At 37.3% G+C, this 15,691-nt stretch overlaps 2 protein-coding genes across 9 annotated transcripts in view; one reads left to right on the top strand and one right to left on the bottom strand.

Moving 5' to 3' along the window:
* The window catches only part of CENPJ (centromere protein J), a 55,812-nt gene extending 55,208 nt beyond the window's left edge, over window positions 1–604 (top strand). For 4 of the 5 annotated variants that reach the window (XR_011427455.1, XR_011427454.1, XM_005601076.4 and 1 more), the window contains one exon: window positions 242–604. Coding sequence is in view for 3 of the 5 variants with exons in the window: in XM_005601076.4 (XP_005601133.2) it covers window positions 242–434 (193 nt within the window). In the remaining 2 variants the exon portion in view is untranslated. 5 annotated transcript variants of the gene reach the window in all.
* Window positions 605–2,267: 1,663 nt separating this feature from the next.
* The window catches only part of RNF17 (ring finger protein 17), a 152,638-nt gene continuing 139,214 nt past the window's right edge, over window positions 2,268–15,691 (bottom strand). For 2 of the 4 annotated variants that reach the window (XM_023621342.2, XM_023621344.2), the window contains exons 31-37: window positions 14,614–14,670; window positions 11,263–11,379; window positions 9,746–9,914; window positions 6,879–7,014; window positions 4,952–5,141; window positions 2,933–3,036; window positions 2,268–2,453 (exon numbers count right to left, since the gene is read on the bottom strand). In XM_023621342.2, coding sequence (XP_023477110.2) covers window positions 2,938–3,036; window positions 4,952–5,141; window positions 6,879–7,014; window positions 9,746–9,914; window positions 11,263–11,379; window positions 14,614–14,670 — 768 coding nt within the window. In that variant the 3' untranslated portion in view covers window positions 2,268–2,453; window positions 2,933–2,937. The remainder of the gene's footprint in view (window positions 2,454–2,932; window positions 3,037–4,951; window positions 5,142–6,878; window positions 7,015–9,745; window positions 9,915–11,262; window positions 11,380–14,613; window positions 14,671–15,691) is intronic. The other 2 variants (XM_023621343.2, XM_070239391.1) reach the window with 1 other exon arrangement.

Below are 15,691 nucleotides of genomic sequence, written 5' to 3'. Positions count from 1 at the left end.
AACAAATTTATTAAACTTTTCATGGGCACTTATAAGTGCTAAGCTGATAACTGGAACTTTCAGCCTGCAGCAGAAACACTGTGGAAAGAATTTGTAAAGAAGGTCTTGTGCTGGGAAAAACACCAAGGGATGTTCTAGAAGAAATAACTGCCAGAATCAAAAATCTGGCAGTTTTTAAAATCATTTTCCTGTTGTATATTTCATATTTTTAAAGAAATTAAATTCTATTTTAAATTTCCAGAGATGGCAACAAAATCATCGAGTTTAATAATGGCCAAAGAGAACTACATACTGCTCAGTTTAAGAGACGGGAATATCCAGATGGCACCGTTAAAACTGTATATACAAATGGTCATCAAGAAACAAAATATACATCTGGTCGAATTAGAGTTAAAGACAAGGATGGAAATGTTCTAATGGATACAAAATTGTAATGATCCTTGTGTGTGACTAATCATGAAATAACACTAACTTGATTTTCTTGTTAAAAAATGTACATTTCTTGTGGGCTCTGTGTTTAATTTATATAAACTCTCTCTGTATGTATAAATGGAACAGATTATGTTTGGATTATAAAATAAAACTCTATAGCTTCTTTTTATAATCTTTGAAATACACCAGGACAGCTTTCATTTTTAATTCACCTATCCTGTCTTTCTACTATTAAACGCATGACTAAGGAAAGCATTATTTGTCATAAACTGGATAGACTTTAAAAATAAGTGGGTGCTTTTATTGGTTGGAGATGGTTATAAAAACCAAGAAGTACAAGAAATGCTGTATCACATAGATTTTCCATGGGCACATCAGCCGTAGAACAAAGACCTAACAGAAAGTTTACTCAAGGAGTGAGAGAATTTCTCCACTCAAGACATCACTGTGTTCAGTTAGTACTCAAATTAAAGCATTTTAACTACTACAGAGGTGCTTTTAATTGTAATAGACTGGGAAGTTAAAACAACAAATGAATACAAATGTGTCAAACAGTAAAACAGGTAGAAAAGTTCATTCTGTGAGAACAAAACCGGTCAAAATGGGACACGTAAGAATGGAGAGGGTGTGGAAGATGACTAGCCAGTGTTTACTGACTGACCACACGCACCTTGACGCTACAGCCTGCCTGTAAGACTACAGGCTGACAGAAGCGAGATGTCCCTGAAGGAAGAGCAGGTCACCTACATGAAAAGACAGTAATTACAGGATGGTCCAGGCACTCAGTGCAGTATGACAAGGGTGTTGCCACTGACTCAGGTTAAAAAAAAATTCTTGGTGTTTTAAGAACTGAATGTGAAAGTTTAAAACTTTTCAAAGAAAATGAGTTATACATATTACCTCAGGATAGAGAAGGACTTTTAAATGAGACAAAAGACAGAAACCTTAATTAAAAGGTTAATAAATGAGTGAAGTTTGTTTGCCTCAAGATACCACAAAAATGAGAAAAGCTAAGCCATAGACTAGGAAAAGATACATATACCTCACAAAGGATTAATATCCAGAATATATAAGGACTTCCTACAAATCAATAAGATAATTACAAACAACTCAATAGAAAAATGGACAAAGGATATGAAAAAGCCATAAACAAGTGACTAACCACTAAACCAGTGAATGCATTTTAAGGTATGAGATACCTTTCGATACTAGCATCCTATACCAGCAAATAATGGTCTGGCCACGCCATGTGTTGGCAAGGAACTCAGACTACTGATGGTGAAGTAAATTGATAAAATCACTTTCTGGAAAGCAATTACCCCATGACCTAGTAAATTCCACCACTAAGTATATGTACACCCCTCACATGTACACAAGGGGTCCTCAGAAGAGTATCTGTAATGGAGGAAAAACTGGTAACAATCTACGTATCTAGCAACAGAATAAATTATATGCACAGATGGCTATAACAGTCAAAGTGAATAAAATAGACCTATGTATACCAATATGGATAAACAGTGGAAATAGAAAAAAAGGTAATTGTGTGATACTGCACACCTTTAAAAATATACAGAGCAATATGTTGTTTATGGATGGATTCAAATACAGTAAAATTATAAAGACTTATAGAAGAATGATAAACACCAAATTCACAATAGCGTTCACTTCTAGAGGGAAGAGAATGATTGGGGAAGGGTATTACAAGGGCCTACAAACGTACTGACAATGTCATATTTCTTGGGCTGAATATACATTAGTTATAAAATGAACTAAAATGGTCTTTTTCATCATATGCCTAAAATACTTCTTTTCAAAATTATAATAAATAGAAAATATTTGAAAGCAAATATTTATTAACTGTTATTTCAAGCAATTCCTAACAGTTCAACATGTAACAAAAGTGGGAGGGGAAAAAAAGGCTAGCACTATTGCAGAACAAGTTGAAAAAACTAAGCCTCAAATGGTCTACATATAACAGAAAGCTTTCTTCTGGGCTGCTGTAGGTGTTCTGCACTGGGTACCTGAAGAACAAAATTAGTGTTATTTTAAACTTTTGCTTAATGCTAACGTTCAAGTCCAGTTACTGAATCACTTGTTACATTTACATGAATGGATAGAGTTAGCTGGTTACCCAAGTACTTTCATAACTTTGTTATTAGGACATTGATTGTTCAATGGTGCTATATGCACACCACATAGTTATGTGTTTAAATGTTTTATAGTGCCCACAACTGTCTGGTACTATGAACTGAATCATGATAGCCATTCCAAGCATTCTTACAGATATGGAACCTGTTTTGATACTGGTATTCAATAGGTAGGTGAGAAGGACCTATGAAAGACAAATCTAGAAGAGAGATTCTTGCTGAGCTTTGTTGTCATCCCTTTGAGAAATCAAGGAAAGTCCAAAGGTGCTTTTATGGGCAATTTATCGTTAATCTCTGCTGTGTTAGTCACATGCTTCTGCTGATTACAAGGGTAAACAAGTCATGATACTTACTTACATCATTCATCTTGGTCTGCGAGCCCCATTTCTACTAATGACATATGAACTGGATACTGTTCATCTTCATATAATGTCACTATTTGTTCTGGCACCTGAGCCTAAAATTAAAAGACATACAGGTTTCCCCTGCTATCTGAAAGGTCGCTTTACACCACTTCACTTTTATGAAAGACCTACATTAGTACCTGTTTTCGCTAACCAAAGGAAATCCAAGGAGGACTTTTGCTTTTATGAAAAAAGGCAAAAGTGAAAACAGCGTTCAGCGTGTGTTCCGCAGCGAGCCGTCACTGGGGCAGCGCACCCCAGCAGCGAGCGCGGCCCCGCCAGGCGCCTTCCCTGGAGCCACACTCGGCATCGCAGCCTCGAGCTGCCAGTGTCTGTGAGCATCTGGGCTTTGTCTCCAATTATTCTGGTAGGTTATTTGTTGGTTTTGGGAACGCTCAAAAAATTTTCCCGTATAAATGAGTGGTAATAGCTTCTTCACTTTAACCATTTCAGCTTACGAAAGGTTTCATGGGAACGCTCTACTTTCAGATCACGGGGAATGCCAGCAGTTGTCAAGAAAACACAATAATGTCTTTGCTGCATTTAACCTCCGACATCTGGCAGGAGGGAAAAGCCATTCTCTAAGTTTATTATAATTTATACTGTCTCCTTTCAAAAGGTGTTTGTGATGCTTTCTGCTAAATCCCAGTCTTTCCATTCTTCTACTTCATTTAAAATGTAACTCCTCCCCAAAGTTTTCCTAGATTGAGCCAATGGGCTTTAACACTACGATCCCTATTAAAATTCATTTACATTCTGCACACAAAGCTTATACCTTTATGCATAAACTGACCAAAGTTTGAATGTTGCTCAGAGAGGTGAATAAATACGTATCTATAAGAATACTTACTGGCCCTGTCTGTGTTTCAGTGGTTTTTGAGAGATACCCTGCATAAGCTGTTTTCACCACTCTGCACACACAGAAGCATGATATGTACAGAGGTTTCCAAAAAGCACTTTCTAGTAACAGCATTGTAACATTAGGAGTTCATTCTTGTCACAACCACTACATTATGAATCCCCAAATCCTGGTTCGCCCAGTCAGGGCATGTGAAGCAGAAATAACAGTGGTGAGGACTGAGTTGAGGTGAATTAAAGAGTAAGTCACCGCCACACCACTCCAGCTGACTGTCACTTCACAAGGGAGCTCTAGGATTCCTCGATTTTATAACCCTTCATTAGAAGTCAGAAATACAGATTTTTTTTTTTGGTAAAAATTTTCCAATTTTAAAACAATGTGCACTAAAAAAACATGGGTGCAGGCCAGATTCTGTCTGTGGGCTACCCCTTTGTGACAAGCTAAGCCTCTGAAGAAAGCATATTTATACGAAACACGATCTGGAATTTCTTATTTGAAACCTTTGATACAGGTTCTACTGTATTAATTCAAAATTAGTACATTATGATATTAGTACAATTCAAGCCTTTCTATGACTTTCACCAGAAATCCCATTCTGGGCTTTCCTACTCATCTTTTAGGATACAATTCAAATGTCACTTCCTTGTCCTGTTTATTCACTTATTCAGTAAGTGCTTGAGTGCCTGTTAAAGTGCTCCAACACCATATCCTGATCTCTCTGGATGGAAATAGCTATTCCTGCTTCTTGCATGCCCCCCAAAGTTACCCAGTATAGTACTTATGCTACCTCCTATTACTGGTTTACATATGTTTCCCTCATTGACTTACAAGTGCTTTGATTACAGGATACTCAGCTTGATTATTTTTATCTTAGTCATTACATCAACGCTGTTTTATGTCATTGTATGGCTAATAAAGTTTGTTAAATGTAAACTAAGACATCACTTTAACAAATCTTAAAATTAATCCTATAGTATTTACAGCTTTGTATGCTTTAGTTAAAGCATTTTTGCATTTAGAGTTGCATAGATAGAAAACATTTTAGAAAGTTAATAGGGACCCTAGAAATAGCTTTAAAAGGATTTTGGCTAATTAAGATGGATATTTACCATAGAAGAAGCATAAAGTTGTTTTCCTTGAAGACAGTCTATCATAGCCCACAGTGCTTCCATGCTCCATTTGGGACAATATGGTATTCTTGTCTTTCCTGACTCTCTCAAGGGAGGTTTAAACCCTGCCAAGAGAACTTTTATGGCTCGGGCTGGATACTGCATAAGGTGAAGAGGAATTTGACGCAATCTGTCACAAAATCAAAATTAATTTAAATTAAACTGTCTAGAATGTCACAAAATTCTTAGCTAAAACTATAAAACATAGAGGAAATGTTTATGACATTGGATTTGGCAGTGATTTCTTGGACATGACACCAAAAGCACAGGCAACAAAAGGAAAATAAACTGGACTACATCGAAATTAAAAGTTGTGCAAAGGACACCACAGAGCGAAAAGGCAACCTACAGAATAAGAGACAATATACATTAAAAAATAGACATTTCTCCAAAGAAGAAACATAAATGGATAATAAGCACATGAAAAGATGCTCAACATCACTAATCATTAGGGAAATGCAAATCAAAGCCACAGTGAGATACACCACACACCTATTAGGATGGCTACTATCAAAAAGACTCCAGAAAGTAACAAGCGTTAGAGAAGATATAGAGAAAAACTAGAACCCTTGGACACTTGGTGGGTAAAATGGGAAATGTAAAATGGTACAGCTGCCATGGAAAACAATCTAGTAGAATGAGCATATGATCCAGCAATTTGACTTCTGAGTATATATATATATACCCAAAATAACTGAAAGCAGGGTCTTGAAATACTTGTACACCCATGTTCATAGCAGCATTATTCACATTAGCCAAAAGGTGGAATCAACCCAAGTATCCGTCAATGGATGAATGGTTAAATAAAATGTATATAAATACAATGGAATATTATTTAGCCTTAAAAAAGGAAGAAATTCTGACATCTGCTATAACTTGGATGAACCTTGAGGACATTATGCTAAGTGAAATAAGCCAGTTACAAAAAGACAAATACTTGTATGAGATACCTACAATAGTCAAATTCATAGAGACAAAGTAGAACGGGGAGGGGGAATGGGGAATTGTTTTATGGGTACAGAGTTTCAGTTTTGTAAAATGAAAAAAGTTCTGGAGACTGGTTGCACAGCAATGTGAGTACAGTTAATACTACTTAACTGTACATTTAAAAATGGTTAAGATGGTAAATTTTATGATACAAGTATTTTACCATAATTAAAAAATATATCACAAACAAAAAATGGAAAATAACAGTGTTGGCAAGGACGTGGAGAAATCGGCATCCTTGTTATTGCTGGTGGGAATGTAAAATGGTACAGCTGCTGTGGAAAAGTTTGGTGGTTCCTCAAAAAGTTAAACAGAGAATGACCATTTGATCCAGCAATTCCACTTCCAGGAATATACCCAAAACACCTGTGAAAGCAGGGACTCAGACAGACATCAGTTCTCAGCAGCAGCACTCACAGCAGCCAAAAGATTGGCGACAACTCAAGTGTCCATCAACAGATGAGAAGACAAACAAAATGTGGTATATAAATACAATGGAATATTCTTTACTGATAAAAATGAAATTCTGATACGTGCTACAATTGATGAACCCTGACACAAGCATAAACCCTGTTTAATGGGTATAGAGTTTGTTTGGGATTATGAAAACGTCCTGAAAATGGATAGTGGTGATGGTTGCACAACACTGTAAATGTATGTAATGCCAGTTAATTGTATACTTAAAGATGGCTAAAATAGTAAATTTTATGTATATTTTACCACAGTAAAATAACTTTTAGATTAAAAAACATTTTCTCTATATAAACAACTTTAAAATAGCTTTTTTCTTTTAAAAGAGACAAAATCTAACCAGTAAGTGTTAAAAAAAAAAAAAAACCTAACTAAGAATCCTAATTCAACTAAGTTGATTTTTTTTTACCTGTTTATTGTCAGCTTTTCAGTTGATCCATAATCAACAAATTGTACCAGGACAGCTAGAGGATTAAATTCTTTAATGGAAACAATTTTTGCTCTATACCATAAGCCATCATCATATTCTGCAAGGCAGGGCATTTCTGTAAAGACAGAATAAGGAAAAAAATCACATGGCCTTTTATTTTCTTAGAAAAAACATTTTTAGAAATACAGTAAAGTACAAAGAAAATGTAATCACTACATACCCATTATTCAGAATTAAACACTCAACAGTTAGCCACATGCTGGCTTGTGCTTTTTTTTCCTGTTTATACTTTATAAACCTTGTTTTTCCAATTCCTAAGAGTTAAGCTTTTAAGGAAGACACTTCTCTCATTCTTAAGAGTTTCTAGTTCTTCTACGGCCCATGGCTTACATCATCCTTCCAACACCTCTACCTCTTATACTCCCTAAATGTCTTTCCATTTGGGCCATCATCTTCTGCAAAGGATAATAAATGGTTTCTGCTATTCCTGCTTTCAATTTTGTCCTCCTCCAATCCATTCTCTATAAAACCACCAGAATTAAATTGAAAAAAACTTCAATGACATTGCTCCCTTCTTTAAAATTCTTCAATGGCATCTTAACCATCTGCAACATCAAGTCCTTATTAGCACTGCAATTTACAGAGTTCTTCACAATCTACTCCCAACCAACCCCTACCACATATCCTCAGGGTGTTACCTAAATAGAATTATTTTAGCTCACAGCTATTCCCCCTATCTAGAATGTTCCCATATGCCCTTCTTTTATGATAAACATCAACTCTTCTTTCAAAGATCAGCTCCAACATGACCTTTATAGAGCCCTGCCTACTCCTAGTCACTGTTTTCTCTGTGGTCCTTGTGGTACTATGCATGCACCTTTAACATAAGCTCTCATTTTCATACAGTACTGGGCTTACATGTTCCTTCTGGGCTAGCCCACTAGTTCTTATATGCACAACTGTAGTGTGTATTCCAACATGGTACCTGGTACAAGCAATCGCTCAGTAAAAAGTCTTCTAATGAATGCTAGACTTGAGTAAAATTGTGGAAAAATTAGTATAGTATGTACTCCATTCTCTTCATACACTTTCAGGGTTCAGCACAGATGGACTATACTTCAGGTCCCCATCTTGCTCTCCTTCCACGAGCCCTCCCTTGTTTACGTTATCATATTCTCTTACACAATTTCCACAAAGAAAAGTGTTGTGGGAAAGTGGCATTTAAATACTACATGACTCTAATGTACAAAGATATTTTATTTCAAATGATTTTTGTTGAAGAGTTGTAAACAATTTCTTGAGTATACAGAGAGGTTATCAACAGAAGAGTAAAGAGTCTCATCTAATGGAGCTGTCTGCACAGTGAACAACTGACTGAATCGCTGTTAACAGTTCCTTCCAACTTTTACCATTTCCAGCCTTAAAACAGCTGAGGGGGGCTGGCCCACGGCCGAGTGGTTCAAGTTCTGTGTGCTCTGCTTTGGCAGCCCAGGTTCTCAGGTCTGGTTCCTGGGTGTGGACCTACACCACTCATCAGCCAGGCTGCGGCGGTGTCTCACATACAAAACAGAGGAAGACTGGCACAGACGTTAGCTCAGAGTGAGTCTTCCTCAAGTGAAAAAAAACAAAAAACATGGCTGAAGTTTCATCTGAAAACAGAACTTAAAAAAACCCCACATAGGTGTCATGATATTTTAACCCACAAAACAGCTCCTTCAATATAAATTTCTTATCAAATGTACATATTTAATAGGCACTTGCTTACGAATCAACTTGTACATATGCATACTTATAAAAACTTTTGTTGAATAAAATACTACAGAAAAATGCACAAAGTATAGCTCCATGAATTATCATGGAGTATCGTATCATGCCTAGATTTTTTATGTGACTTCTCTTGAAGCAAGGACATAATAAGGAAGGAATTGTTTCCTTCAGACTATAAATGTGAGTTTACAGAAAGAAAAAATGAGTTTATTCTTTCACTCATTCAACAAATATTTATGAGCACCTACTTGTGCCCTCTAACTGCTGGTGACATGGCCGTGCAGAGCCCCGTCAGTGCTCTTTACACAGGAGATGGGGAGGGACGAGGAACGGGGCAGAGCCAGGACTGCTGCTGAGTTCAGGGCAGCAGGCAGACCTGCGACACGGGGAGAGGCGAGCAGAAGCCAACCCTCTCTGCCGCCTGGGGAAGAACCTCCCCAGCAGAGGGGGTGCAGGGTGCAGTTGTCCTCCTCTGATATGGACAAGATACCAAGAGCAAGGACAGCTCTGCCTAGCACACGCGGACCAGATACACAGACACTACTCTTGGTGTTCGCCTGTTGACAACACCAGTAACTGGATGCATTTTGCTCATAGGACAATCACACATATTTAGTAAAGATGGCTAAGAATAGATTAGAAAGAAAAAAAGACAGCAGGATGTGACCTATCCTGACAGGCTGGACACAATCTGACCTCCCCTGCACCTCCAGAATTATCAGCTCAGAAGGCTTTTAACTAAAATTACTGCCTTTGAGGGCTGAATGACAACTGACAATCTGAACTACTGGCAAAACCTCAGGCTTAGACAAATCATTTTTATGCAGTCAGTTTTCCAATGCAGCCTGAGTTGTGGAAAATAAAAGTGTCCCCAGGCGGTTACTTTCCTTCTCTTAGTTCACTTAAAGAAAACGGGGGAGATCCTCTCCAGAGTGCAGCGAGGACTCAGAGATCACGCACAGAAGGTGAGCGCAATAAAAACATCAGCGAACGTCAGACACAACCCGAGCTCATCAGCTCATTAAAATAAAACATCTGTTTTCTTCAGAATCCCATTTTACTCAGAAAATCTAGTATACCTGTTCTGAAGTCCGTCAGAGGAGGAAATGTCTCCACATTCTTATTAAACCTCCGCAGTGCTTCATCAAGGCTCTGAGACTCAGATTCCCAGCTGACTCCACTGTCATCTGTGTCACTATGCTGGTTACACAGATTACAATTTTCTACAGAATCAAGGCAAATATACACCTAAGTAGGGGGAAGGGAAGGAAAAAACTTTCAAATTGTGTAATTGTTAGTATTCATTTATATAGACAAAAACATCACAGGAGACACCCTCCAACGATGGTCCCAATGACCCCTTGTGGAGCTCCCCTCCCACATCATACTGTTACCAGGGGAACTCTGACCCGAGCAACCGGCTCTTGCCCTTCCTCGGGTTTCTTCCTCTATTCGGTGTCACAACTTTGAAAGGGAAGCCAAAGCTGAGCATTCAATAGGCCAAGTTTTATTCAATGGCCAAATAATGGAGAAGTCAGTGGGCTAGGTAACAATACTAGAGTTGATCTTTGTGACCAAAAGGACACCACCAAAGTGACAGAATGTGACTGCCGTCTTGGCGGTGCTCTATGATGGCTGTCTCAGGGCAGCACGCAGGCTGTGAGATGCCCACAGGGCGAGGAGCTGAGCCCTCAGCCGAAGCCATGTGAGCCTTTTGGAAGTGGGTCCTGCGGCGCCCTCCTCCACCCAAACATCTCGATCGTAAACTTACGAGAGATCTTGAGCCAGTACTTAATTAAGCAGCTCCTGGATTCCTGACTCTCATGTGTGTTGTTTTAAGCTGCTAAATTTGGAGTAATTTGTTAAGCAGCAATAAATAACTAATACAAAAAAAATGACTATAAAAACCAACAACAGTCTGCTCGCTGATGAAATTACAGAGCAGACTCTTGCCTTGCCTGGCAGAGAATGGCTTACTATGTAAAATGGCTGAAGGAACTGCTGGTGCTACTCGTCATTTCTTTCTTGTTAGCCAAGGACATTTAATTGAATTTCCTTTGGTGTACTTATTTATTCAATATTTATTGAGTACCTACTAGATATCAGGCAGTATTCTAGGTTATGGGGACACATCAGTGACCAAAACTGACAAAAATCCCAGTCTTCAGGGCGTTACATTCTAGTGGGGAAAAGTAGACAAATAGCATAAGAACGTGGCCTAGCATATTCGAAGGTGATAAATGGTGTGGAAAAAACAGAGCAGGGTGAAGAGAATCTAGAACTCAGCATAGGAAGAGGATGGGCAATGAGATGTTTAAGACTCCATAGGTAGAAAAGAGTTTCAGCTTAAAAACCTAAATATATAAAAATAAAGCAACACAAGACTGGGAAAACCAGCAAGTGCTGAAGAAACACTCGTCTTATTAAGTATCAACAGATGTCTGAAGAGGAAATTATAGGGTGGGCAAACTACAGGTGATCAATTTTCAATTATTTAAAATCAGGAAGATGGACATGTGAAGAGTCATACCTAGAGTTTAAGACCAAGATTGCTTGTTACGTTTTTAACCAACAACTAATCACTTAAATTACATACTTCATCAGGGGAGACAATGTGCTTGACCTGAACTGCATAGAGCTCTTCTGTGGGAGGCAGAGATGAAGACAAATATGGCGGTAATATAGGCGTCTCTGTTTCAGACAAAAGCAATTCCTAAAACACCACAAATAAATTCAAACTTCAGGATGACTATTACAGAAATCCACTACATTGTCAAAATTCCTAACAGTGCCAGTTTACTTTCCATTAGCAGAAAGCAAGCTCTCTCAGACACCCAATACCACAAAATGATTTTACTGTAGTAGGACCAAAATGTGACGAGTACACAAAAGATCTTCAGAGTTCTTTCGTCCCCCCAATTAACAAAAAAAGATTTTGTGTAAAAAAACGCCACATGAATGTTTGTTTATGTGCACATATTTACATATACACATGCAATTCTGGTAGAAGGGCTAACAGTCAACAATAGTCGCTGCTGCTTAGTGCGACTGGGGCATGTGAGGGGTAGAAGGGGGCACTTTTTTCCTTTTCACATTTCTGTAGTATTTCATTTATTTTGAGAATAAAAGTTACTTATTTTATAATAAAATCTAAAATAATATATGAAATGTCAAAAGAAGACAAGTTAAAATCATCAAAAAACTGTGCTCTCTCTTAAGATCTATAAAAGCATAAGGAATGAAAAGTTACGCGATTCCCAAGAGGATCATGATAGTCAGCAAAGCAAATATATATAAAAACGCAAATGGTTCTTCTTTCAGAAACTTTTAAAATATTTGAAAGTTAAAAAACTCTTGAATATGGTAATTATCATAAGAAGTAAAATCATCACATTCAAATATGTAGATTAATTTATTACCATTTAACATTTTCAAACTGGTGGTAAAACAAAAAATATATGTGAACCACTCAGTAGAGGTCAGCAAAAAGTAACACCCACTGTTGAATTCTACTGATTTGTTGCAAAGCATTTTACAACAAGCATGTTATTTTTATAAGCACAGAATGAAATTCTACTTATAAATGCTAAAACTTTTACATATTAAAACTCTTACTTCCTGTACCAAAAAGCATAAGTGACAAAAGAAAAAAACAAATAAATTGGACTTCATCAAAATTAAAAGCTTTGGTGCTTCAAAGGGTACTGTCAAGGAAGTGAAAATCAGACAACCCACAGAATGGGAGGAAATTCTGCAAATCAGATATCTGAAAAAGCACTTGTATACAGAATATATAAAGAACTCTTACAACTCAACAACAACAACACAACCCAACTGAGAATGGGCAGAGAACTTTCTCTAGTCTTTTTTATTGTATTTTCTATTTTTCTCCAGTTTTATTGAGATATAATTGAAACCTAACATTGTACTAGTCCAAGGGGTACAACATGATTTGATACATGCATACACTGTGAAATGATTACCACAGTAAGTTTAGTTAACGTCAATCACCTCACAGTGCAAATCTTTTTCTTTTTCTGATGAGAACATTTAAGATTTACTCTCTTAGCAACTTTTAACTATAGTCACCATATTGTATACTACATCCCTAGGATTTATCTTATAACTGGAAGTTTGTGCCTTTTCATTTCACTCGTTTCCCCCACCCTCACCTCTGGGAAACACCAATCTATTCTCTGTTTCCATGAGTTCAGTTTTTTTAGATTCCACATATAAGTGAGATCACACAGTAATTGTCTTTCTAAGACTTATTTCACCTAGCATAATGCCTTCAAAGTCCATCTATGTTGTCACAAATGGCAGGATTTCCTTTATTATAGCTGAGAAAGATTTCACTGTCGCTACATACCACACCTTCTTTTCCATTCATCCATCAACGAGCATGTATTTTGTTTCTGTGTCTTGGCTGTGTGAATAGTGCTGCACAGGACATGGGGTGCGGGTATCTTTTTGAGATAAGGATTTTGTTTTTCTCAAATGAATACCCAGAAGTGAAATCACTGGATCCTACGGTATTTCTATTTTCATTTTTTGAGGAACCTCCATACTGTTTTCCATTGTGGCTACACGAATTTACATTCCCACCAACAGTGCAGAAGGGTTTCCTTTTCTCCACATCCTCGCAAATATTTTCTTCCATTCAGTAGGCTGCCTTTTTATTTTGTTGATGGTTTCCCTTGCTATACAAAAGATTTTTAGTTTGATTAGTTTACTTGTTTAATTTTGTTTTTTGTTGCTTTTGCTTTGGTGCCAAATCCCGGGTAAAGGATTTGAACAGAGATTTCTCCAAAGAAAATATACAAATGGGCAAAGAGCACATGAGAAGATGCTCACCATCATCAGTCATCACAGAAATGCAAATAAAAACCACAATGAAGGCTGGCCCGGTGGCACAGCGGTTAAGTGCGTATGTTCCACTTTGGCGGCCCGGGATTTGCCAGTTCGGATCCCAGGTGCGGACACGGCACCACTTGGCAAGCCATGCTGTGGTAGGCGTCCCACATATAAAGTAGAAGAAGATGGGCACGGATGTTTGCTCAGGGCCAGTCTTCCTCAGCAAAAAGAGGAAGATTGGCAGCAGATGTTAGCTCAGGGCTAATCTTCCTCAAAAAAACCCAAATAACCCACAAAGAGATATCACCTCATACCTGTCCTAGGATGGTGAGGAAAAAAGTCAGATAACACATGTTGGTGAGGATATGGAAAAAATGGAAGCCCTGTACATTCCTAGTGAGGAAGTAAAATGGTGCAGCCCCTTTGGAAAACAGTCTTGTAATTCCTAAGAATGGTAAAGAGAGTCACCATATGACTTTATTCCACTCCTAGGTCCATACCCAAGAGAAGTGAAAATGGACATCCACACAGAAACTTGTTCACAAATGTTCCTAGCAGCTTTACTCACAATTGGAAAAAGCTAGAAACAACCCAAGTGTCCATCAATAGACGAATGGATAAACAAAATGTGGTCTATCCATACAACAGAATATTATTCAGCAATAGAAAGAACACATGAATGAACCTTGAAAACATTACGCTGAGTGAAAGAAACCAGTCACAAAGGGCCATGTACAATATTGCATGATTCTATTTACATGAAATGCCCAGAATAGGCAAATCCATAGAGACAGAAAGTCAGTGGTTTCCAGGAAACTGGGGAAGAAGAAAATGGGAAGTGACTGCTGTCGGCACGGGGTTTCTTTTTGGGGTGATGAAATGTTGTGGAATTAGATAGCTGTGATGATTGCACAACTCTGTGAATATACTAAAACCCCTGAATTGTACACTTCAAAAAGTTGAATTTTATGGTATGTAAATTATATCTCAAAAAAGCTGTTATAAAAGACAACGCTTACTTTCTGACCTCGTATCAGATCATTTGTATTGATGGAGTGGCCAAAGTTTCCAAAATATTTGGATTGAAACTTACCTCAAACCTTATTTCCCATCTTTCCTCCTCATACTTTTTATTGTAATCTGTTGGTTTCTGAAATAATATAGTATTAATAAAACCATCTTTAACTATATAATATTGTTTTAAGGCACTTTCATATTTCATCCCCACAAAAACTGGGTGCATGTCCTTGTTGACATTCATTTAGTTATTTCAGGTTAACTACGGGAAAACCTAATGTTCTAAGTAATCTTAATATTGCAACAATAAGAATGCTAAACATATGTCAATTGTAATTAGTTTATTATGAGACAGTGGGAGCTCTTACCTTTCCTTTTAAATGTTCACACTGAAGAAAACAACTTGAAGAGAAAGACTAATAAATCCTTACAAACCCTGTTTAATAGATGGGACATCTTTTACACAAACACGGGGCAAACATGCACGTGTGCACACACGCACACATACCCTACACCTGTCTGCTCAAAAGAAAAAGGTGGCAGTAAGTAACACCACAGTTTCTGTCCGAGAGAACAGAGCAGCTTTCTATACTGAACTGAACACTCGATGTTTGGTTGTGTACTATCACTAAAAGGAATATTCAAAAACCTAACAAGTGAATTGTAAGCCTAGAAATAAAAATATCTTGCTATATAAAATGTTAATGTTATTATTTAGGATGAATACCCTAATTCTATAAAGTATTTATGGCAGCTTGCAATGTGAAAACATATCTATAACAGGCTAATTATGTTTTTTAAAATATTAAAAACAGAAGCACCAGTAAATTAGAATGGACTATTTATTGAAACTAAGCTTAAAATCTGGCTCTGAGTTTCTTGTAAGAAGGCAAAACGGGGAAAATGTTATAATATCAAATAAAAGGAAAAAACATTTCTTCTGGGAAGAGAGTCCTTCTCTGTAGTGAATTCTATTAAGATTTCTCCTTTACATCTCTACATTGGAACAACGCTGGCTAACACATGGGCTTATTACCAGGTCTAAGGTACAGAAACACTGTCCAAACAATTAAATGCAATTAATTAAATTAATGCATTTAATGCAATTAATTAAATTAATGCATTTAATGCAATTAATTAAATTAATGCATTTA

Source organism: Equus caballus, chromosome 17, assembly GCF_041296265.1.
Source record: "Equus caballus isolate H_3958 breed thoroughbred chromosome 17, TB-T2T, whole genome shotgun sequence".
Classification (NCBI taxonomy): Eukaryota; Metazoa; Chordata; class Mammalia; order Perissodactyla; family Equidae; genus Equus; species Equus caballus.
The sequence above is the reverse complement of the archived record's forward strand: the minus strand, read 5'-3'. Positions and strand labels throughout refer to the sequence as shown.